The following is a 23,433-nucleotide window of genomic DNA, read 5'->3' as shown; positions in this document are numbered from 1 at the left end:
GGAAGGGGAAAGGGAGGGAAGGGAGGGAAGGGAAGGGAAGGGAAGAAGGAAAGAAAGAAAGAAAAGGAAAAGAAAGAAAGACAAAGAAAGAAAGACAAAGAAAGAAAGAAAAGAAAGAAAGAAAGAAAGAAAGAAAGAGAAGAAAGAAAGAAAGAAAGAAAGAAAGAAGAAAGAAAGACGAAGAAAGAAAGAAAGAAAGATAATAAGAAAGAAAGAAAGAAAGAATGAAAGAAAGAGAGAGAAAGAAAGAAAGAAAGAAAGAAAGAAAGAAAGAAAGAAAGAAAGAAAGAAAAAAAAGAAAGAAAGAAAAGAAAGAAAAGAGGTCTCTGGATCCGGCTTCCCGCCTGCCGCTTCCGGTGCCCGCGGCTGCCGGTTCAGGCATTCCCCCTTGTCCCATGCTTCAAGGATGGCTCTCCCTATCATTGTGAAATGGGGTGGGCAGGAATATTCTGTGACCACGCTTTCCGAAGACGACACTGTGCTGGATCTCAAACAGTTTCTCAAAACTCTGACTGGAGTGCTTCCAGAGCGTCAGAAGTTACTTGGACTCAAAGTTAAAGGCAAACCTGCAGAAAATGATGTTAAGCTTGGAGCTCTCAAACTGAAACCAAATACTAAAATCATGATGATGGGAACTCGTGAGGAGAGCTTGGAAGACGTCTTAGGTCCCCCCCCTGATAATGATGATGTTGTCAATGACTTTGATATTGAAGATGAAATAGTTGAAGTAGAAAATAGGGAAGAAAACCTGTTGAAAATTTCTCGCAGAGTGAAAGAGTACAAAGTGGAAATTTTGAACCCTCCTAGGGAAGGGAAAAAACTGTTGGTACTAGATGTTGACTATACCTTGTTTGATCACAGGTCTTGTGCTGAGACTGGTGTAGAGTTGATGCGGCCTTATCTTCATGAATTCCTAACATCTGCATATGAGGATTATGACATTGTTATTTGGTCTGCAACAAATATGAAGTGGATTGAAGCTAAAATGAAAGAGCTGGGAGTGAGCACGAATGTAAATTATAAGATTACCTTCATGTTGGACAGTGCTGCTATGATAACAGTTCATACTCCACGGAGAGGACTAATAGATGTAAAGCCTCTTGGTGTTATATGGGGAAAGTTTTCGGAGTTTTACAGCAAAAAGAACACCATTATGTTTGATGACATAGGCAGAAATTTTCTAATGAACCCCCAGAATGGACTCAAGATAAGGCCTTTCATGAAAGCACACCTGAATCGAGATAAAGACAAAGAGCTCCTAAAACTCACTCAGTACCTCAAGGAAATAGCCAAATTAGATAACTTTTTGGACCTAAATCACAAATATTGGGAGAGGTATCTCTCAAAGAAGCAGGGGCAGTAGTTACAAGTTCCATTGGCAGTTACTGAAGACACTTGAGACCCAGGAACTTCCTTTTCATCACAGTAGTGCTGGACACTGAAGCAGATATCAAGCTGCTTGTACTTGGTCTTCCAGTTTTTTGGTAAACTTCATTTTATATTTTTGAAGATCATAGCAATATGCTAAAAAATAGTCCTCTTTCCCTATATCAGCATCCTGTTACTCTTGAAAATATTTTCTCCAGTGTTAAATACTGAGTCCCTCCCCACTCTAACACACAAAAATAGACCAAAAAAGTATACTCAGCTGTATCATTTTGTGACTTTGAGAACAACTTATATCTATGTTTTTGTCTCATTGTGTTGGGATTTTCGTTTGTTGTTGTTTGATGAAAACTAAGACCAAACCCATCTCAAAATTGTTGCTTTTTCCTTTAAAAATAAAAATTACTTTTTGGGCCAGAAAGATAAGACAGTGGGTAGGTCATTTTCTTTACATTGCAGCCAACCTGCGTTTGGTACCCAACAACCCATATGGTCCCTGATCACAGACAAGACTGATCCCTGAGTACAGAGCCAGAAGTAAGCCCTGAGTACTTCTAGATGACAGCCCACAACCCCCACCCTGCAAAAATCGATTTGGGTATGAAATCTAGTTTGGTCAGCTTACATCCCCAAGAACCTTTTTCTTTATCAAGAGAGACACTTTCTCCTCTGTCTGCTATTATGGACAGCTCTGAATTCCAAGTTGTCTCAGTGTGGTCTGTGTGTCAGTTCTGAGTAAAACTGGAATATGTCAGCTGTGATAACAGCACATCATAGGATGTGACATAGAAACCACTACCCCGAAGAATGAAACTAGAAACTAGAGTGCATTTCTTTTTGGTGGCTAAGTAGAAGCATTTCAATGTAAACCATTGTCTTCTTAAAAGCAGTCAAGACCATCACATTTAAAATGGTCTATATTATTGAATCAGCCCTAGAAAAAGCATGAACAAAGTTATTGTTCTCTTCTAGCTGTACCGTGTGTAAGTGCAAACATTATATTTCAGTGAAATATCCAGCCGTAAGATACTTGTAAGATATGATTTGCAATGCTGATGCCTGCAGGCAGATATGTAATGTGACCACTGTTTTGTGTTGACAGTGTTGCTTCATACGGTTATCATATTTGAAAGGAGCCTGATCCTTTTGAATAAACATGGTGTATATTGTTCTTACGGGACTATTTCAGTGGTGTAAATAATAAATACTTTTTCTTAAAAAAAAAAAAAAGAAAAGAAAAGAAAGAAAGAAAGAGAAAAAAGAGAGAGAAAGAAAGAAGAAAGAAAAAGGAAAGAAAATGAAAGAAAAAAGAAAGAGAAAAAGAAAGAGAGAAAGAAAGAAAGAAAGACAGAAAGGAAGGAAAGAAAGAAAGAAAGAAAGAAAGAAAGAAAGAAAGAAAGAAAGAAAGAAAGAAAGAAAGAAAGAAAGAAAGAAAGAAAGAAAGAAAGAAAGAAAGAAGAAAGGAAGGAAAAAAGAAAGAGAAAAAAGAGAGAAAGAAAGAGAAAGAAAGAAAAAGGAAGGAAGGAAGGAAGGAAGGAGGGAGGAAGGAAGAGAAAGAAAGAAGAAAAAGAAAGAAAGAAAGAAAGAAAGAAAGAAAGAAAGAAAGAAAGAAAGAAAGAAAGAAAGAAAGAAAGAAAGAAAGAAAGAAAGAAAGAGAAGAAAGAAAGAAAGAAGAAAAGAAAGAAAGAAAGAAAGAAAGAAAGAAAGAAAGAAAGAAAAAGAAAAAGAAAGAAAGAAAGAAAGAAAGAAAGAAAGAAAGGAAAGAAAGAAAGAAAGAAAGAAAAGAAGGAAGGAAGAAAGAAAGAAAGAGAAAGAAAGAAAGAAAGAAAGAAAGAAAGAAAGAAAGAAAGAAAGAAAGAAAGAAAGAAAGAAAGAAAGAAAGAAAGAAAGAAAGAAAGAAAGAAAGAAGGAAAGAAAGAAGGAAGGAAGGAGGTAGGGAGGGAGGAAGGGAGGAAGGAAGAGAAAGAAAGAAGGGAAAGAAAAAAGAGAGAGAAAGAAAAGAGAAAGAAAGAAAAAGGAAGAATTAAGAAAGGAAGGAAAAAGAAAGGAAGGAAGGAGAAAGAAAGACGAAAAAGGAAGAAAAAGAGAAAAAAATAAGAAAGAAGGAAGAAAGAAGAAAAAGAAGGAAAAGAAGTGAGGAAAGAAGGAACACAAGAAGAAAGGAAGGAAGGGAGGAAGTGAGAAAGAAAGGGAGGGAAAAAGAAATAGGGGATGGGGAAGGAAGAAGAAAGGAATAACACACACACAAAATCGACAGCCCAGCTCTTTATATCAATAATCTCTCAATGTCAGTGTGCTAAACTCTCATAAAAATCCATGGGACACCTGAATGGATTAGAGAAGAAAATCTATCAATTGTTGTTTATAGGAAACATACGTAAATTCAAAGGATAAATAAAGATTCAGAGTTGAAAGTGTGGAAAATAAACATATAGGCCAATGTTGCCCCCCGCAAAGCTGGACAGTCAGTCATATTTAGACAAAATACCATTCTACATAAGGAAAGTAATTAGAGACATTGATGGGCACTACTTACTGGTTAAGGAAAAAGTAGATCAAGAAATTCTAACTGTGATAAATATGTATGTATTAAATTAAGGATCAGAAAAATTAATAAAATTTTCAATTCATTTTCTATATTTCCAAACATGTTCTGCTCACAAAATTGAAGAAACACATTCACGGAAACACAATAGTAGTAGGAAGTCTCCACTTTCACTCAGTACTTTCACCATTAGACAGATCAACCCGATGAAATAGTCATAGACAAAAAGCCTAGAAGTACTGAGCTATTATATGGGCATATACATTTTCTTCATTCATCAAATCATTAATATACATTGTAGGACAACACTCTTGGTGGTAATTCCCCTTATTTATTATCACTATGCACATTAAATATTACTGTGAAAGATTTGTGACTCACTTTGGCTACAATAAAAATTAAAATAAAAAGAGTACATAAGTAACAACATTCTTCAGGATAGAATGCATACTAGGACATTTCTACTTCTCTGTTGCAAGCTTTGCTTTGTGTTTTTCTTGTGACTATTTCCAGTAAGACATGAATACATGTTTAATTGCCTTAAAAAAATCTTTCAGGGAGGACCTGGAGTGCTGCAGCAAAGATTAAATACCCTAAAAATGCATAAACTTTTGCTGCACTGGAGTTGGTTTCTTCCCCTCACCCCTAGATTTTCTCACTTTATTAGATCTGGTAAATGGTTCCAGAAAATGCATTTTAACTAATTCCTCTGTAAGCTTCTGATGCTGTCAGTGGTGCAACGATTCTTTGCAAACTCAGGAATATGAAGTTATAAATGGCCACTCCTATGATCCTGTAGTTTCAATAATTGCTATCTTTGTGTGCCATCTGAGACCTTTATGAATAGACAATGTGGCTTTATGCAATCTTCTCCTCAGCTCACTCAACAAGATGTCAGACTCTTACTTGCCAAATGCAATTGGTTTACATCTTTCAAATTAGAAGACATTTGGGTGATTTCACAAACAAATTTGTATTTCAAGCTTTTAAAGAATCAGAATAATAGAAAATCCTATGCATGATTCCGATCACTGGGCAGTTTTTGTTACCTCCCTTAGGCAATGACATCTCTTCCTTGACATCAGCAGCTTCTTTATGCTACTGGAACTCTCAAAAACAACAACAACAACAAATAAAGCCCACAAACATTCATTTAAATCTGTAACTCAGCAAAAGTACTTTTTGGTTTGGATAAATGATAGAGGATTATTCCTTCCTTACTATCATTGCTAGAAAAAAATAATTTCCTAATTTTTTTCAATCTATATGAAATGGTACATCAGAGAGTTAAATATGGCGATATTCTCAGGAAACTAAGATTGCTATAAATTGCATGTAATATATTCTATATTAAACAATTTTGGCTTAATACTTGGGGCTTCTTTAAAGGAATATTCCCTGAATTATCTTCATTTCCAAAGCTGGTTACTTGAATTCATTTTCTGTTAAAAAAAAAAGGCATATTTTGATGGAAAAATAAACACATTTAAAAATTCTTAGATTCTTTAAAGGCTATTTCTGCCTTTCATTCTGTGATTTTTCTCTCAATTCCTTGGAACAAAGTCCTAGCCTCTGTAACTTTCAAGAAAAGGATTTACACTAAAGCTAATATTCCTTGCCATCAGGGTCAGAGGCTGTGTTTTCTGCTTCTATCCCTCAATATTCACAATCATGTCACACTTTAATTGGGACAGTTTCTCTAAATTCAAAGGCAGAAAGTCCCAAGAACTTGCTTTGTTTAACAAAGAAGGCTTTCTTTCCTAAAACCCTCACCCCCTTCCTCCAAGCCCCCTCCTGCTTTGGTGACTTGGAGAATCTTATTAGCCAGATTTTTTTTTAAATTACCCCACCACAAATTCTGGGACTCAAATAGCTATTTGGAAGCTTGTGAAGAGCAAGAACCCAATTAAGCAGTTGAGCTGCAGAGACCCAAGCACAACGTGGCAGACCTAGGGTGCCCTTGTACACTCCATCCCACTCTGCTTTATTGAGCTGCCGTTAAGCTCTCTGTCAAAATGGTCTGAGTCTGAGTGATTCGTTTCCCAACCAAAAAACACCAGTGGAGGGTAAAGCTAATGCTGTCTGGGAGTAGCTGGATCAGGGAGATATGACTCAGATATCTAAACAGGGATTTGAAGAGCAGAGGCAGGCTTAAAACAACTTTCTCATAAAAAAATAAAATGGCCAAACAGAGCTGCAAAACCGTTTTCTCTGACCCCTTTGTCCTTCATTTCAAGAAGAACAAGCATGTTCTACTTTCCTTACGTGACCTATCTAAGAAACAAATCCCTATACCCACAGGAATAGAGCTAACAAAACTTTTATAAGTCTTGTTTGAAAGGACAGGAAGCTTCAGTAATTTATACATACACAGAGGAAAATGGGTCATTTTAGGATGTCCTGGGTTAGAGGTCCCACTGAGAAATTTATTTAGGTTTGGAAAGGTTTCTTGATTGGAGGTCAATCTTTCCTCATTGGACCTAAAGGGCTGAATACTGATTATGACTTGATACATTGAAATCTAAGGATCTAGATTAATGATGGAAATAGAACCAATCCAAGTCACCATTAGACATGTAGATCTTATATGCTGTTCCATTTTGAAGACATTTTTCAAGATAGTTTAGAAACAGAATGTTGTATGTGGTTTATCTGTTCCAATGTAAGAGTTTTTAACAACTTTATTACAAGTAAAGTCCATTTGTTAGGAAAGGTAAACTTTAGAACAAAATTAAACTGATGGCTGGAGAGATAGTATAATGGGTAAAGTGATTCTTGCCTTGCATAGGGCTGATCCATGTTTGATCTCTGAATGGTATACAGTTTCTTAAGCACTTTCTGGAGAAATTCCTGAGTGCCAGTACTAAGCCATGAACATGGCCCAAAATTAAAATAAATAGAAGAAAAGCTAGTAATGTAAATATTACTTAGAATAATCTTTGGAGACATCTTTAGTTGTATGATTTTTAACACTAGTTATTCATTTGGTTTTTACCTGTTATAATTAATTTTTTTCTTTTCAATTTTTTTGGGTTGATGGGTACACACTTAGCAGTGCTCAGGGTATTTTTCTGACTCTATACCAGGAATTAAACTTTAGTCAGGCATATGCAAGGAAGAGCCTTGCCAGATATACTACCTCTTTGGCTCTATCCTTATATTTTCTTTGCATACTCACTATTTATTTTGAATGATCTGATGAAATATCCTGGTTTCTCACAATTTGTTTGAAAGTAATGTATTCTTTATTTTTTTTAAATCAATGATTTCTGAATTAGACCATTTCCCTCTCAGTGTTTTACTTACTATCATGACTGATTGCTGTTTTTTGGACTCTTGGGGTAAATTTCTAGAATTAGAAATCCTAGTACAATATGGAAACTTACTACCTAGAGTTTTAAGAAGTGCCTAAAATTATGCAGATTCTTCAGTTTTTGTAAAAATATTCATGATTTTTTTTACAAAAATATAGATCAAATATTAAATTTTATATGTGCTAATAAAACCCCTGACAGCCAAAGCAATCCTAGAAAAAAAGATGAGTTGTTCTTTTCTCTTGCCAGCCTCAAACCAAACTATAAAGCTTTAGTAATCAAAGAAGTGTGGTACTTTAATAAGAATAAATCCTCAGGTCAATGGGAAAAAAAAAACTGAGTCTAGAGTTAGACCCGTACATAGTTGATCATCTACTAAGAAGTGAAAATTATGAAGTGGAAAAAAAAAACAATAGCTCTTTATCAAATGGTGGTGAGAAAACAGGTTAGTCACATACCAAAAATGTACTCAAACCCATTCTAACATTATACACAAAAGTCAAATCAAAATGGGTTAAACACTTGATATCAGTGAACAGAAAAATATTGAACACAAGGAATTGAAAACCTTTGAACACAATACCTTTGAACACACACAATTGAATACCTTTGAACACAAAGGTATTGAAAACATTGGTAAAGCAATTCATGACATTAAATCTAAAGTTATATTCATGGACTCAGTAATATTGGTCAAGTAAACAGCAGCAATGATTAACAGCAAAAGCACAATGGCAGCAAGAGAAATGACATCCTGTAGACAAGAAAATTATTTTCTAATATTGTAATATAACCATCTGATAAAAGGTTATTATACAAGATATGCAAAGCACTGGTATAAATGTACAAAAAATAAAAATAAATCAAACCTCAACCAATCAAAAAGTGGAGGAAATGAAGAATATAAACTTCCTCAAAGAAGGCATACAGATGCCTGAAAGTATGTTAAAAAGTTTTCATCTCTTATCAACACGGAAATGAAAATAAAAACAATGAAATGTCATCTACCACCAGTGAGGCTTGCACACATTAAAAAAGAATGAAGGGGCCAGAGAGATAGCACAGCGGTAAAGCCTTTTCCTCCATGTGGAAGGTCGCTGGTTTGAATCCCGGCATCCCATATGGTCCCCCAAGCCTGCCAGGGGCAATTTCTGAGTGTAGAGCCAGGAATAACCCCTGAGCATTGCCGGGTGTGACCCCTCAAAATAAAAATAAATAAATAAAAAGAATGAAAATATAACATAACAATGTGAATGAATGAGGGAAGTAGAAAGGTTATCTCAAATACAGGCTGGTGGGGGGGAATAGGGAGGTTGGAGATTTGGGCATTGTTGATGGGAATGTCACACTGGTGAAGGAGGGTGATCTTTATATGATTGAAACCCAACTATAATCATGTTCGTAATCGAATTGTATAAATAGACATTAATAAAAAAAAGAATGAAAATAACAAACATTAGGGGCGGAATCGGTGGTGCAAGCAGTAGAGCATTTGCCTTGCATGCGCTAACCTAGGACGAACTGAAGTCCCATCCCCAGCGTCCCATATGGTCCCCCAAGCCAGGAGTGATTTCTGAGCACATAGCCAGGAGTAATCCCTGAGCATCCCCAGGTGTGGCCCAAAAATAAAAAATTAAAAAAAACAAAAGAAAAAAAAAAAAACCCAAACATTGGTGTGGATGTGGGGAAAAGGAGGCCCTCATTCACTGCTGGTGGAAATGTTGATCAGTCTGGCCTTTTTGAAAAAATAACGACCCTTTTCAAAAAATTAGGACTTGAACTTCCATATGACCAACAAATTCCACTGGATTAAGAAATTATGTATATATATATGCATATGAGATACTAATCACCTTTAAGAAAAACGTAATCATGAATGGACCTGGGTGAGCGAAGTCAGAAGACAAAGACAGAATTATATCTTTCTTATGTATGATATTAAGAAACATAATAAGGGGGGGTAGGAAAAAAACATAATAGGTGAATAGCAAATGCCAAAATACAACAGAAACTGAGAACTGGTCTTCAGTTAGGAGTGGGGAAAGGACATTTATGGGTTGAGGGGGCACCAAATACAATGGTGGAAGAAAGCAGACACTCTGGTGGAGGTTGTGATGCATTTATGCATAAAACACTATCATTATGAATTTCATAAACTCTATAGCATTTAAAATTTTGAAAAATGTTTAAAAGTAAATTTTATAATGATATATTGCATAATGCATAAATTATTAAAATATTTGTAACAATTTATAAACAGTTTTTTTCATTCCTTCTTTATTTAATTTTATTTATTGGGGGGGCACCCCACAGCGCTCAGGGGTTACTCCTGACAATGTTCTCAGAAATTGCTCCTGGAAGGCCCAGGGGACCATATGAAATGCAGGGAATGAACCTGGGTCCTGCCAGGTAGGCCACGTGCAAGGCAAATGCCCTATTGCTGTGCTATCTAAATCCAGTCCCTCTTGGAATTCTTTAAATGTTAAAAAAGAGAAATTTCCCAATTTTAACTGTCGAGCTAAATCTTATTATAGATTGATGATGATTATTTTTCTAAATATTTATTTCCATATATACATTTTAACCCAAAAACATATGTTCAATAATATGAAATGACAAGGGGCATAGTATTCCTTACAGTGCTACTTAGAGAATGGTTTTGTGTCATAGTTTGATATCATAATTTGGTTAAGTTATATATAATTAATATAGAAAACTAATATAAATATTTAAGTTTTCTATGTTTTCTCTAACAAGTTGCCTTAAAAATAAGCTAGTTAATGGGGCCAGAGCGGTGGCACAGAGTAGGGCGGTAGAGTGTTTTCCTTGCACGCAGCTGACCTAGGACAGATTGCAGTTCAATCCCCCCTGGCGTCCTATATGATCCCCAAGCCAGGAGCGATTTCTGAGCACATAGCCAGGAGTAACCCCTGAGCATCACCGGGTGTGGCTTCCCCCCAAAGTAAAATAAATAAGTGAATTAAAGCAATACAATTGAAGGATGACTTTATTTGCTCACATTTATTTTTATAAAATTCAAGCTCATGTTTAGTATATTTAAGAAGATAACTATACTAAAACTATTTTGTATTTTACTATAGAAGGAGTGAGAAATTAGAAATCAACTTTTAAAAACATTTTAAAAACTTGGTGCTGGGATGAGATAGTACAGTGGAAAGGCATTTGCTTTGCACTTGGCTTACTTGGGATAGACCTGGTTCAATTCCTGGTATCCCAAATGGTCTCCCAAGCCCGCCAGGAGTAAACCCTGTGCACTGCCAGGTGTGGCCCAAAAATCTAAAAGAAAAGAAATACTTTAGGGGCCGGGAAGGTGGCGCTAGAGGTAAGGTGTCTGCCTTGCAAGCGCTAGCATAGGACCTACCGGACCGCGGTTTGATCCCCCAGCGTCCCATATGGTCCTCCCAAGCCAGGGGCGATTTCTGAGCGCATAGCCAGGAGTAACCCCTGAGTGTCAAACGGGTGTGGCCCAAAAACCAAAAAAAAAAATTAAAAAAAAAAGAAAGAAAAGAAACACTTTAAAAACATATTGCGAACATGAAAGGATAAGTAATCATTTTATAAACATTATGCAATATTGCTGCTAGTCTTTTTTTTTTTTTTTTGAGTCACACTCGACAATGCTCAGGGGTTACTCCTGGCTCTACACTGAGAAATTGCTCCTGGCAGGCTCGGGGAACCATATGGGATGAAGGGATTCGAACCACTGTCCTTCTGCATGCAAGCCAAAAGCTCTACCTCCATGCTATCTCTCCAGGCCCCAAATATTGCCACTCTTTAAAGTAAAGTAATATTTAGAAATTACAAAAAAATACTAGCATAATATGCACTAACCATCAATTTTCCCACAAATAACTTGTAGATTCAGCATAGACTCTTGTCTTACAATACAGCTGACCAAGGTTTGACACACACACACACACACACACACACACACACACACACACACACACACACACACACACTGTATGTTTCACCGAGCACCACCAAGAGTAATTTCTAGGTGTAAAGTCAATTGTAAGCCCTGAACATGATTTCCCCAAATACCAACCACAAAAACAGTTATGATAAAATAGAAACCAGAAATAAACGTACCCACATATGACCAAATGATATTCTTATCTAGGAGCTAAGGGATTTTAGTAATTAAGAAATTTTTTTACCAAGTGGTTCTCGAACAACTGGCTATTTGCCTACAAATTATAAAATTAAAATTGTACAATTTAAAAGCTAAATCAAGTTAATTATAAAACTACCTACTGGTGAAACCAAAATCTATGGCATTTACAGAAGTAAATACAGGACTACCAATTCTGTAGGCTTAGGTTAAAATAATGTTTTTTTGGTTTTTATTATTTTTTGTTTGGGGCCACATCAGGTGATGCTCAGGGGTTACTCCTGGCTATGTACTTAGAAATCACTCCTGGCTTGGGGGTCCATATGGGATGTGGGGGGATCCAATCATGGTCCATCCTAGGTTAGTCATGTGCAAGACAACTGCCCTACTGCTTGTTTCACCGCTCTGGCTCCTAAAATGGTTTCTACTAGGATAAAAGACTTGAATTATAAAAACTTCAGTGTAATAATTTATTTCATTAAAATGGAAATATCTTATCATAAGAATATATTGTTATGGAATTGAGGCATAAATCACAGAATGAAATAAATTCTTGCAAGACAATTTTTTAGTAAAGTACTACAATTTAAAATACACAAATAGGGGCCGGAGAGATAGCATGGAGGTAAGGCATTTGCTTTTCATGCAGGAGGTCATCGGTTTGAATCCCGGCGCCACATATAGTCCCCCGTGCCTGCCAGGAGCAATTTCTGAGCCTGGAGCCAGGAATAACCCCTGAGCACTGCCCGGTGTGACCTAAAAACCACAAAAAATAATACACAAATAGGGGCTGGAGTGGTGGCACAGCAATAGGGCATTTGCCTTGCATGCAGCTGGCCTAGGACAAACCGCGGTTTTATCCCCCAGCGTCCCATATTGTCCCTCCAGCCAGGAGCGATTTCTGAGTGCAGAGCCAGGAGTAATCCCTCAGCGTCACCAGGTGTGGCCCAGAAACAAAAGCAAACAAAAAACACACAAATAGAATTTAGTTTATGCTAAGTTCCTCTCCATATGTAGAGTTTCTTCTCTTTTTCCCTCTTATTTCTAATAAAGAACTTTTCTACCTTCTTAACAATGAATAAAATAAAATACACAAATTATTTTTAGGAGGAACATTTTTGACATACCTGCTAGTACTCAGACTTTACTTATTTTACAATGTGTTCAGGCATCACTCTAGATTGAACCCCTGTTGGTCGCATGCAAGGCAATGTCCTACTCATTGTCCTGTTTCTCCAGTCCTAATTTTCCTTGACTAGTCAGAAAACCTATTGCTGTAATATATGGTAGCTCTATTTTGTTGAAGAATTATCCACATTTCATATTGGATGAATCAATTTATATTCCCAGTAATAGTGAACAAGATGTTGGAGATATAGTACATAAGACACATATTTTGTATGTAGTTGATTCCAGTTTGATTCCAGCACTATATATAGTTTCCCCCAAGGAACACTGGGATAGATTCCTGAATCCTGATCGATTTAGACTTCGGAATAAGTCCTAAGCATGCAAGATGAGGCCCCAATTTTAAAAAAAGTCAAACTATAATGTTCACTTACAGCAAACTCACAATTAGCACCATACTCAATGACTTAGAACTGAAAGCCTTCCCACTGATATATAGAAAAGAACAATATGTCCACTTTTTCCAATCTCATTCAGGATAGCTTTTGAAGTCCTTGAAACATTGAGTGGATAATAAAAACACAATAAAAGATATTTGAATTGGAAAAGAAGTTTAGTAATCATTATTTACAGATTATGCATATAAGTACATATGTATTTACAATATTATGTATAGAAACCCCCTTAAGTCTTAACATAAAAAGTAAAACAAATACTAGAATTTATTAATACAACAAAATACTAAGCTACAAAATCAAATAAAGAAAATTGCATTGCATTTCTATATTCAAATAATAGCTAGATGAGAAAGAACTCAGAAAGACAAATCTATTTAACTGTGTCACAAACATAATATAGCTAGAAGACAACAAAAGTCATAAAAAATTTAAACATAGAAAAAACTTAAGCATATAAGTCATTGACAGAAATAGAATAAGACATCTAGACATAAAAATATTCTATGTTTATGAACTGGAAGAATTATCATTATTTTATATAAATGTTATATCAATTCAGTGTAACTCCAATAAAAATTCTGATCATATTCTTTAAAAACAACTAAAATTATTAGGGAATCATAAATCTTCCTGAATAGTCAAAACTACTATGAGAAAATATAAGTAATATGACATTTCTTGATTTTAAATTATATTATTAGGCTATAGTAATCAAAGTGGAATGGTACTAAATTAATGATAAATTTTCAGTGCAATGGAATAGAATGTTCCAAATCCAAATTTTATGAAAAACTGACTGAGTACATAAAATGAGAAAAAAAACTTCAATGATTCATCTTGGGAAAATAGAAAACACTTGAGAATAGAAAAGAAAAAGAGGAAAGAAAAGGAAGGAAAGAAAAGAAAGAAAAAAGCATAGAAAAGAAGAGAAAGTGACAGAGCAGAACCTCTGGATCCATAAGGACACTCTCCTAGACTTCCTATGACCTGTGTGAATACCAGGATCTCTAATTACAGAGGACTTATTCTGACAGCCATACTAAGCAGAATGTTTCCTGGCACCATAAAAAAGACCTTGGGGTTCGACCTTGGGAGCCTGTAGTTGTTCCCATGACCATATGCTTGAAGAGTGGAGAAACCCGTATGTCTTAGGCCAGTGGAATTCCCTTTCTAATTTTCCCCAATACTTACCATGCCCATGCAAAACAAAACAAAAACAATAAAACTTGACACACCAGTCCCCTTTTTATTTTTTCTTTAGTTGTGGTTTTTTTTTGTCGTTGCTTGTTTTGGTTAGGTTTTTTTTTTATTTTAAATCTATATTTAGCTCTTCTAGATGGCCTCCTCCCAGCTTTTTTTTTTCTTTTTATAACAGAACCACAGAATTTGAATTATCTTGTTCAGCCTCAAAAACTGAGGGAAAAAAAAGTGGATGGAACCAGGAGCAAACATTCACATAAAAATTTAGTGGAAATAAAAAATGATCATACCTAAAAACCAAACCCAAAGTCAATGACAACAGAATCAAAATAACCTAATCTACATCAAGCTATACACAAAAAAATCCTATCACACTAGCAGTCCAGGGGACAAGGAGGGTGGTATATAATGCATGCTGGGAACAGGGGTGGAGGAAGGACAACACTGGTGATGGGAAGGGCCCTATTTCACTGTCACTATGTACCATAAATATAACTGTGAAAGACTTGTAATTCACATTGGTCGCAATAAAAATCATTAGGAAAAAAAAAGAAAAAAGAAGAGAAAGGAAGAGAAAATAGAAAGAAAACAATAGAGAAAGAGAACAGAAAAGAAAAAAGAAAATGAAAATTGGATGTAGTTAGAAAGTTGTTCCTGATTTTCAGTTATAAATGTCCTTCATCAGTGCACATTTCCCACCAATAAATCTCACTTTGCTTCCCAAACACCCCTTGTGCCTGCCTCTATAGTAGATACCCTTCTCTTTTTCTCCCTTGTCTCTTTTCTTTTTCCAAACATTGTAGTTTGCATTATACTACTGAAGGGTATTATACACATTACTTTACCTCCTTTCAGAACCTAATTTCCAGAGTGATCTTTTCCAACTATTATTATCACAGTGGTCCCTTTTCTGCCCTAATTGCACTCTTTTTGTTTTTGGCAAGCTTCCTACTATGAAACAGTCATCCTGGCCTTCTCTAGTGTCCTTGGGTATTATTTTTATTAACATTATTTTTATATGCCATAAATGAGTGTGATCATTCTATGTCTCTTTCTCCCTCTGAATCATTTCACACAGAATAACACTCTCCATATTCATCCATGTATAAACAAATCTCGTGACTTTATTTTTCCTATCAGTTTGTATTGTATACTATGTGTGTGTGTATATATATATATATATATATATATATATATATATATATATATACACACACACACACACACACACACACACACACACACATACCACAGTTTCTTAACCCACTTATTTGTTCAAAACATTTGGGTTGGTTCCAGGTCTAGCTATTGTGAACAATGCTGCAATGAACTAAGGAGTGAAGAGGGCTTCTCTGCACTGTGTTTTTGTGTCTGTAGTGAATATTCCCAGGAATGTTATTGCTAGGTTCTATTGGAGCTCGAATCTCCCATTTTTTTAAAGGAATATCCATATTATTTTTCAAAAAGGCTGGGTCAATCAACATTTTCACCAATATTGAATAAGATGCCTTTATCCCTAGCTTTGGTTATTTGGTTATTATCCTTGCCAGATTGTGATATTTTGTTCTTTGTGATATATGGCTGTCTGTGATATGAGGTGATATTGCACTGCAGTTTTGATTTGCATCTCCCTGATGATTAATGATGTGGAGTATTTTTACATGTGTCTTTTAGCTATTTGTATTTCTTTTTTGAGGAAATATCTGTTCATTTCTTCTCTCCATCTTCTGATGGGACTAGATTTTTTCTTATTACCATATATACTTGAGTATAAGCCAACCTGAGTATAAGCCAACTCCCCTAATTATACCCTAAAAACTGGGAAAACTTAGTGATTTAAGTATAAGCTGAGGTGGAAAATGCAGCAGCCACTGGTAAATTTTAAAAGTAAAAACATATACCCAAAACATTACAATAATTGAGGAATCAGTAGGCTAAAATGTTTTTAATATTTATCGTTAAAGAAAAACTGTAAACTAGCAACAATAACTTTCTTCTTCATCTTCATCTTCTTCTTCTTTCTTTCTTTCTTTCTTTCTTTCTTTCTTTCTTTCTTCTTTCTTTCTTTCTTTCTTTCTTTCTTTCCTTCCTTCCTTCCCTTCCCCTCCCTTTCCTTCCTTCCTTCCCCTTCCTCCCTTCCTTCCTTCCCCTTCCTTCCTTCCTTCCTTCCTTCCTTCCTTCCTTCCTTCCTTCCTTCCTTCCTTCCTTCCCTCCCTCCCTCCCTCCCTCCCTCCCTCCCTCCCTCCCTCCTTCCTTCCTTCCTTCCTTCCTTCCTTCCTTCCTTCCTTCCTTCCTTTCTTCCTTCCTTCCCTCCTTCCTTTTTGGGCCATACCTGATGATGCTCAGGGGTTACTCCTGGCTATGCACTTAGAAATCACTCCTGGCTTGGGGGACCATATGGGACTTTGGGGATGGAACCGCAATCCATCCTAGGTAGCATGCAAGGCAAATGCCCTACTGATTGCGCCACTGCTCTAGCCTCAACAATAACTTTAAAATTTTAAATAAAGTGCATAAAATCAAGGTGGTTGGTTTGAATCCCGGTGTCCCATATGGTCCCCCGTGCCTGCCAGGAGCTATTTCTGAGCAGACAGTCAGGAGTAACCCCTGAGCACTGCCGGGTGTGGCCCCCCCCAAAAACAAACAAACAAACAAAACAAAAATAAAATAAAATAAAATCCTTCAAAACTGGATTGCTCCTCATCATCATCTGTATGTCCAAACAGAGCTTCACCTGTATCTGATGTAAGGGTATTAACATAGACATTGTCATCATCACTGAGTTCGTAGATATCATCATCACTTCTGTTGGTTTCATACAAAGCACAGAATATTGTGGGTTAAATGTTCAGTGGCAGACAGTTCAGTTCAGCTGCCTACCTCTTCAGGTCAGCTGCGACTTGTGGACTGAGCTGAAGCACAGCCCCCTCCAGCAGACGGCAGAAGATGACAGTTGAATTGGTGCATTGGTGCAGGCACACAGAGTTAAATAACCTTTATGACCCGAGTATAAGCTGATTTCAGGCTTTTCGTCAAAAATTTTGTGCCTGGAAATACTCGACTTATACTCAAGTATATACACTAAGTTCTATCAGTGCCTTATATACTTAAGGGACTATATTTTATGCTATTCAACATAAGTTCAATTAAAATGGCTTAAATACCTCAATGTTAGACCCTGTCTAATAAAATAAATTAGGGAAAACAGAGACATAATTCTTTGGATATGGATTTCATAGATCTTATCAATCATTTGACTCCATTGGCAAAAGTTACAAAAACAAAAAATTAACAAATATGACTTCATCAAATTAAGTGATTTTTTTTCATGGCAAAATAAAGCAGACTAGAATAATAAAACACCCTAGTTAATGGGAGAAAATATTTAAAAATCTTATATCAGATAAATAGCAAGATTCAAGAACGAATTAGATACAAGATGGTAGCAAAAGGAGTTTCCTGTAATCTGCGTGTTGCACTCAATTACCTAGAAATAACAAGTTTCATTGAGTGGCCCATCAGGGAAGTAAAAGTAAAACATTTACAGAATCTCTCATAGAAATCCCATATATGAGCAACAAAGATTTCATAACTTACTGTGTGGATATTGGGCTGGAAACAGGGTGCAGAGGCTACAAAGAAATGCTGTGCCTTCACATCTAACAGTTGAAAGAAGAGAAAGCCTGAGTTTCAGAAAGCATGCATATAAATAGTTGCCTGTCAGAAATCCAGTCACAAAACTAGTCAGTCCAGCTGCTTATTGAAGTTGAGAAAAGAAGAAAAAAAAGTTAATAAATTTATGCAACCAGAGATAAAGAAAACAATACTAGAAAACAACTCAGGCAGAGACCTCTGACAACCAGTGGCATCAAACAACTACAAAAGTTAGCAACCTCTGGTATCTACCAGGCAAGCCCAAAGCTCTCTACTATTTTAAGAACTGCCTTACTGGCAATTATACAGGTGATCACTGCTGTTGTGGTCACAAGATTGCAATCTTCATCCACAAGCATTGATGGTATTTTGCTCTGCTTTAACATAGTTCCTTTTGTTGTCTCAAGTTGCTACTTTTCTAAGTCACTGTTAGTTTTCTTCACTATCAGGGATGTCTCAAAGGAGTTTATGTGGATGAGATATTAACTGTGGTTTCATAAGTACAATGGCAGTCACACCCATGTGCATGACTTCTGATTTAATGGGTGAGTGGGTCACCTGTTCCTAGGGACAGAACAGGTTGCTCTATCTATGGACTGCACTATTCCATAGGGCCTACCACAAATTCAGAAATCTGCATGTTCATTTAAGTTTTGCCTTACCACATCATTCTCATCAGTCCAGTAGATTCTCATTTGGTAGATCTGTTGTTAAGTTCAGTTGATAGATAGATCTGCCAGAAAATTCTTGAGTATAAAACCTTTTACTCAGCATGATATTCTAGATCCATCCATATAGCAGAAACTTGCATGATTTTATTTTTTTCATAGCCAAGTAATAGTTCATGGTATATATGAACTATAGTTTATCTAGTCAGCTGTTCTTGAACTTGTAGAATTGATATTATTGAGATTATTGCAAATAGTGCTGTAGTAAATATAGGGGGTGCAAATGTCTTTCTCCATTATGATTGTGGGCCCTTTGGGTAGATTCCAAAATATGGAACTGCTGGGTCAAATGGAAGCTCAATTCATTTTATTTTCATTTCAAAAAAGGCTGGACCATTGTCAGTTCAACCAGCAGTGAACAATAGTTTATTTTTTGTCACTTCCATGCCAAAACTGGATTCTTTTCTTTTTGATATAGCCTCTCTAGTGTAAGGTCATTGTTATCTTACTAAGAATTACTGTCTAACTTACTACAAATTACTTACTGATGATTAGTAACTGTTTTTTCATATGTCTTCTAGTTATTTTTATGTCTGGGGAGATTAATTACTGATTCAATATCCTTACTTTTAATTCATCTCAAACCATGAAGCACTGAAAATAGGTTTTAATCACAAACAGAAAAGGAGAAACAATGCAAACAGCTAGAAACAAAATAGCATATTACTGAACAATCAGTGGGGCATAAATAAAATTAAAAGATTTCTATAAAAAATTAGAATAAGAATATAAACTACAAAAATTTTGAAACACTGCAAAAGAAATGTTAAGAGGAAAGTTTATATCTGGCAAGCATTCATCAGAAAGAAAGATAAAAGAGTCCCACATAAACAACTTGACTGCACAACTTAAGAAACTGGAAAATGACCAACAAAATGCCCACAAAACATGTATATGTTTTATACATGTATATATTTTATAGCATAAAAAAATGAACTAGGGGACTGGAGAGATAGCACAGTGGTAAGGCGTTTGCCTTGCATGCCAAAGGACGTGCTTCAAATCCCGGTGTCTGATATGGTCCCTCGAGCCTGCCGGGGGGCGATTTTTGAGCATAAAGTCAGGAGTAACCTCTGAGCACTGCTGGGTGTGACCCCTCAAAAAAATGAACTAGAATCTCAGAAAAATTAGACTTTCCAAAGTACCAATGAAACCAAGATGTTGTTATTATAAAAAGAAAAAATTACTAGCAAGAATCACAAAGAAAAAATCCCATTAAACTAAAGTAGAAATGAAAGTGGGGAGATCACCAAAAATACCATAAAAATTCAAAGGATAATCAGAGATTACTTTGAGAATCTATGCTATGAAATGAGAGAATCTAAAAAAAATTGGATAAATTCTTGGACTACTACAACCTACCAAGATTGGACTAAAATGATTTGGAATACCTGAATAGACTTATCACTATTGAAGAAACTGAAATAGTAGTCAAATGTCTTCCCTAAAACAAAACCCAGGCCCAAATAGATTCACTAATGAATTCTTTCAAACCTTTAAAGAGGGCCTACTTGTCTCGAATATAAGCAGGGGGTGGGGAAGGTGGAAGATGGGGGCCATTGGTGGTGGGAAGGTTGCACTGGTGAAGGGGGGTGCTCTTTTTTATGACTGAAACCCAACTACAATTATGTGTGAAATCATGGTGATTAAATAAGTAAAAAAAATAAAAAAGAGGACCTACTACCAATCTTTTTCAGGCTCTTCCAGGAAATTAAAAAAAAAAAACCAAAAACAGAAATACATCCAAATAATTTCTATGCTGTAAGCAACCTGATATCAAAAGCAGACAGAAATACCACACCAAAATCATATACTTGATGAATACAGATGCAATAAACCTCAACAAAATACTATCAAACAGAATCCAACAAAGCATCAAAAAGATCATACACCAACTAGGTTTCATCTCAGAAATGAAAAATTGACTGATAATACACCAAATCAATAAAAGAAAAAATTATATGGTCATATCAATAAATACAGAGAGAGCATTTGAAAGATCCAGCACACATTCATGAAAAGACTCAACAAGATGAGAATTAAAGGAACTTTCTTCAATATAAACAAAACCATTTACTACAAGTCCACAGCAAACATTAGTCTCAATGGGTAAAAACTAAAAGCCTTCTCTCTAAGATATGGCACAAAACAAGGTTGCCTACTCTCACCACTTCTATTCAATATATATAGCAAGACAAGAAAAAGATATCATGGACACTCAGGTAGGAAATGAAGAAGTCTAGCTCTTGTTGTTTGTGGATGTCATAACTATATTTAGAAAATTCTAAAGACTACAAAAAAAGCTTCTAGAAACAAAATATTTGTAGAATAAAATGGCAGTCTACAAAATTAACTGCAAATATTTATGGCTTTCCTATATACAAGGAATAAAAGAAAATAGAGATATTAAAAACTCACATTCACAATTGTGCTTCAGAAAACCAAGAACCTCTACTCAACTTAACTAAAGAGGAGAAAGATCTGTACAAAGAAAACTACAAACACCACTGCATGAAATAAAAGAGAACACAAAGACATGAAAATACATCATCAGCCCATTTATTGGGAGGATTGGCATAATTAAAATAACAATACTTTTCAAAGTATTGGATAGATTTAATGCAATCTTTCTAAGTATATCAATGACATTGTTCAAAAAACATACCATGGGGCAGGAGTGCTAGCACAGTGGTAGGATGTTTCCCTTGCATACCGCCAACTCCGATGAACCCTGATTGATTCAAATTCTTTTACAGTAGACTTACCAGTTTTATTTTCTCTTTTTTTGTTCTTTTTTCCTTCTTTAAGTGTTCTGTCCCATATCACCTGGAAAAGCCCTTCAAATGTAACCCATGAACCTATCCTCTGGCTGCCAATGTAGGCACATAAGTGTACGTGTACACCATACCAATGTCACTCTAATATCTGTCAGCAGTAGACATGTCTACATACCCTCCCCTCTATTATAGATAACCCTTCTCTTTTTCTTTTTATTAATCACCTTAAAAACCCTTTGTGAGCCCTCCATGTTACTTCTCCACATTTAACCTTTTCTTTACTCTCGGGCCTTAACTCCTCACAAAGCAGAACATTCTCCCCAGCCCAGTCAGATGCCAACCAGCTCCCAAAGCGAAAAAGATAAATTCTCAGCATGAGAAGAAACCAACAGTCTGCTATTATCGATTTGCTCTTGGTGGCCCCTTTCCCTTCAAGGGGTTACTCCTGGCTCTGCTCTCAGGAATCACTCATGGTGGTATTTAGGGGGCCATATAGGTTACTAGGTATTGAACTTGGGTCAGCCACATGCAAGGCAAGCATCTTCCTCACTGCCCTATTGCCCAGAGCTGAGCACTTATGAAGGGCACAGAAATGAGTCATATTTCATATTTTGCACTACCAGTGGGCATAAAAGACATTAACCCAGTCTCTTGGACAAAAGCTGGACTTGGGTTCAGTTGCAGGCACCCAAACCTACTGTCAGTCCACACTTGGACAAGTGAGGCCTGGTCCTGGATAGCAGCTTTCCAGTCCTGTGTGGGAATAATATGTTTAGATAGCAAAGCACCCACACAGTCTAGGGGTCCTCATTCAGACACAGTTGTCCTTGGTCACTAGAGACAGCCCAAAAGTCAAAGATGAGCTGTGGCAGGGAGGGAGGCATTCAGCAATCAGAGCCATTAAATTCCTCCAGTAAAAGAACAATGATTCAATAAACAGAATCTTCCCATTCATGCAAACAAAATCTGTGACACACACACACACACACACACACACACATCTTTTTATCTTTTGTTTTATTACTTTGGTATCTCCCATCTCCAAAGAAAAAAAAGGGGTGGGGCTTACTAAATCTTCAACTATTGTAATGACTGTATTGGTGATACAATAATTTCCACAAATATAACTGCTAATGAACCTTCTCTTCTTTTTTCATCCTTTATTTAAATTTCTCTATTTTTCTATTTTTTTAATAATTTCATTATCAAGGACCGTTAGAGGCTGGAGTATTTGACAGAGCTATCAGTATGAAGTCTTGACAAGTTCCCTATTCTATTTTTTTTCTCATGTAATCCATACATCTAAAAGAATCTAAACAGTCTTATTATATACTTGCCTGATAACAATTTTCAGCCTGCATATATTTATTTTCTTTCTATTTTTCCCTACTATATTATTTTTCCTGGCCACATTTTTTGCAAAGCCTTTGCTTTTAAAACTACTTCACCTAAGGGTATATCCACTGGGTTTTTTTATTTGGAAAACAAATTTCCCACATGCATAAGGAGTTCTTGTCTGATTGTTTTGATTCAACAGAAGTAGATAGAATTTATTCATCTTATTTTGCTAGAATTATACAAGTAATCCTACTTTATACTCAAATTAAGAAAATATTCTTTGGAAAAAGATCAATGGTCAAGTCTGTGGGTGTATTTCAATGCATGGAAGCAACCACCACAGTCCATGCATAGCCCATAAATTCGAGTATATTTCAAAAAATACCAGGATTTGAAAACAGCTGCTATAGAAGGGACTCACCCCAGGAAAGCTAAAGATGTGATGAGGACTAGGAAAATTACACATGAACCTTTCATGACCAATCAATACTTTGAAACAAAGGAGAGACTCCTACCAAACGTCGTTAGGAAGAATACTCAGCATAGAAAGATTCTACAGCCAGGTTAAGAAGATTCACACACACATTTTTCCAAACCATTAGTCTGCTACTTCAGTTCTGGTATACAGAACAACTCATCAGTATTGTTACCTTGGGGCAGGGAAACAAACACACATCACCCTTTATCAAGTGTCTTGGCAGCATCAGTATCTCAACATGTTTTCAAAATGCCAAACAGCAAATGTTTGATTTCTCCAAAGATAATTATTC

The 23,433-nt window shown here is 36.0% G+C and overlaps 1 protein-coding gene across 1 annotated transcript; it reads left to right on the top strand.

The window, feature by feature from the left end:
- Positions 1 to 358: 358 nt before the first annotated feature.
- Positions 359 to 1,626, top strand: LOC126020416 (ubiquitin-like domain-containing CTD phosphatase 1). The gene has a single exon (XM_049781887.1). It carries the CDS (start codon positions 407 to 409, stop codon positions 1,361 to 1,363), a length of 957 nt encoding a protein of 318 aa, XP_049637844.1. The 5' UTR covers positions 359 to 406; the 3' UTR covers positions 1,364 to 1,626.
- The last annotated feature ends 21,807 nt before the right edge of the window (positions 1,627 to 23,433 follow it).

Source organism: Suncus etruscus, chromosome 10 (genome assembly GCF_024139225.1).
Source record: "Suncus etruscus isolate mSunEtr1 chromosome 10, mSunEtr1.pri.cur, whole genome shotgun sequence".
In the NCBI taxonomy this organism is placed as follows: Eukaryota; Metazoa; Chordata; class Mammalia; order Eulipotyphla; family Soricidae; genus Suncus; species Suncus etruscus.
This window is presented reverse-complemented; position numbering and strand designations above follow the sequence as displayed.

Coding starts and splice junctions, on each gene's coding strand:
- LOC126020416 (XM_049781887.1), top strand. CDS start 407: ATGGCTCTCCCTATCATTGTGAAATGGGGTGGGCAGGAATATTCTGTG.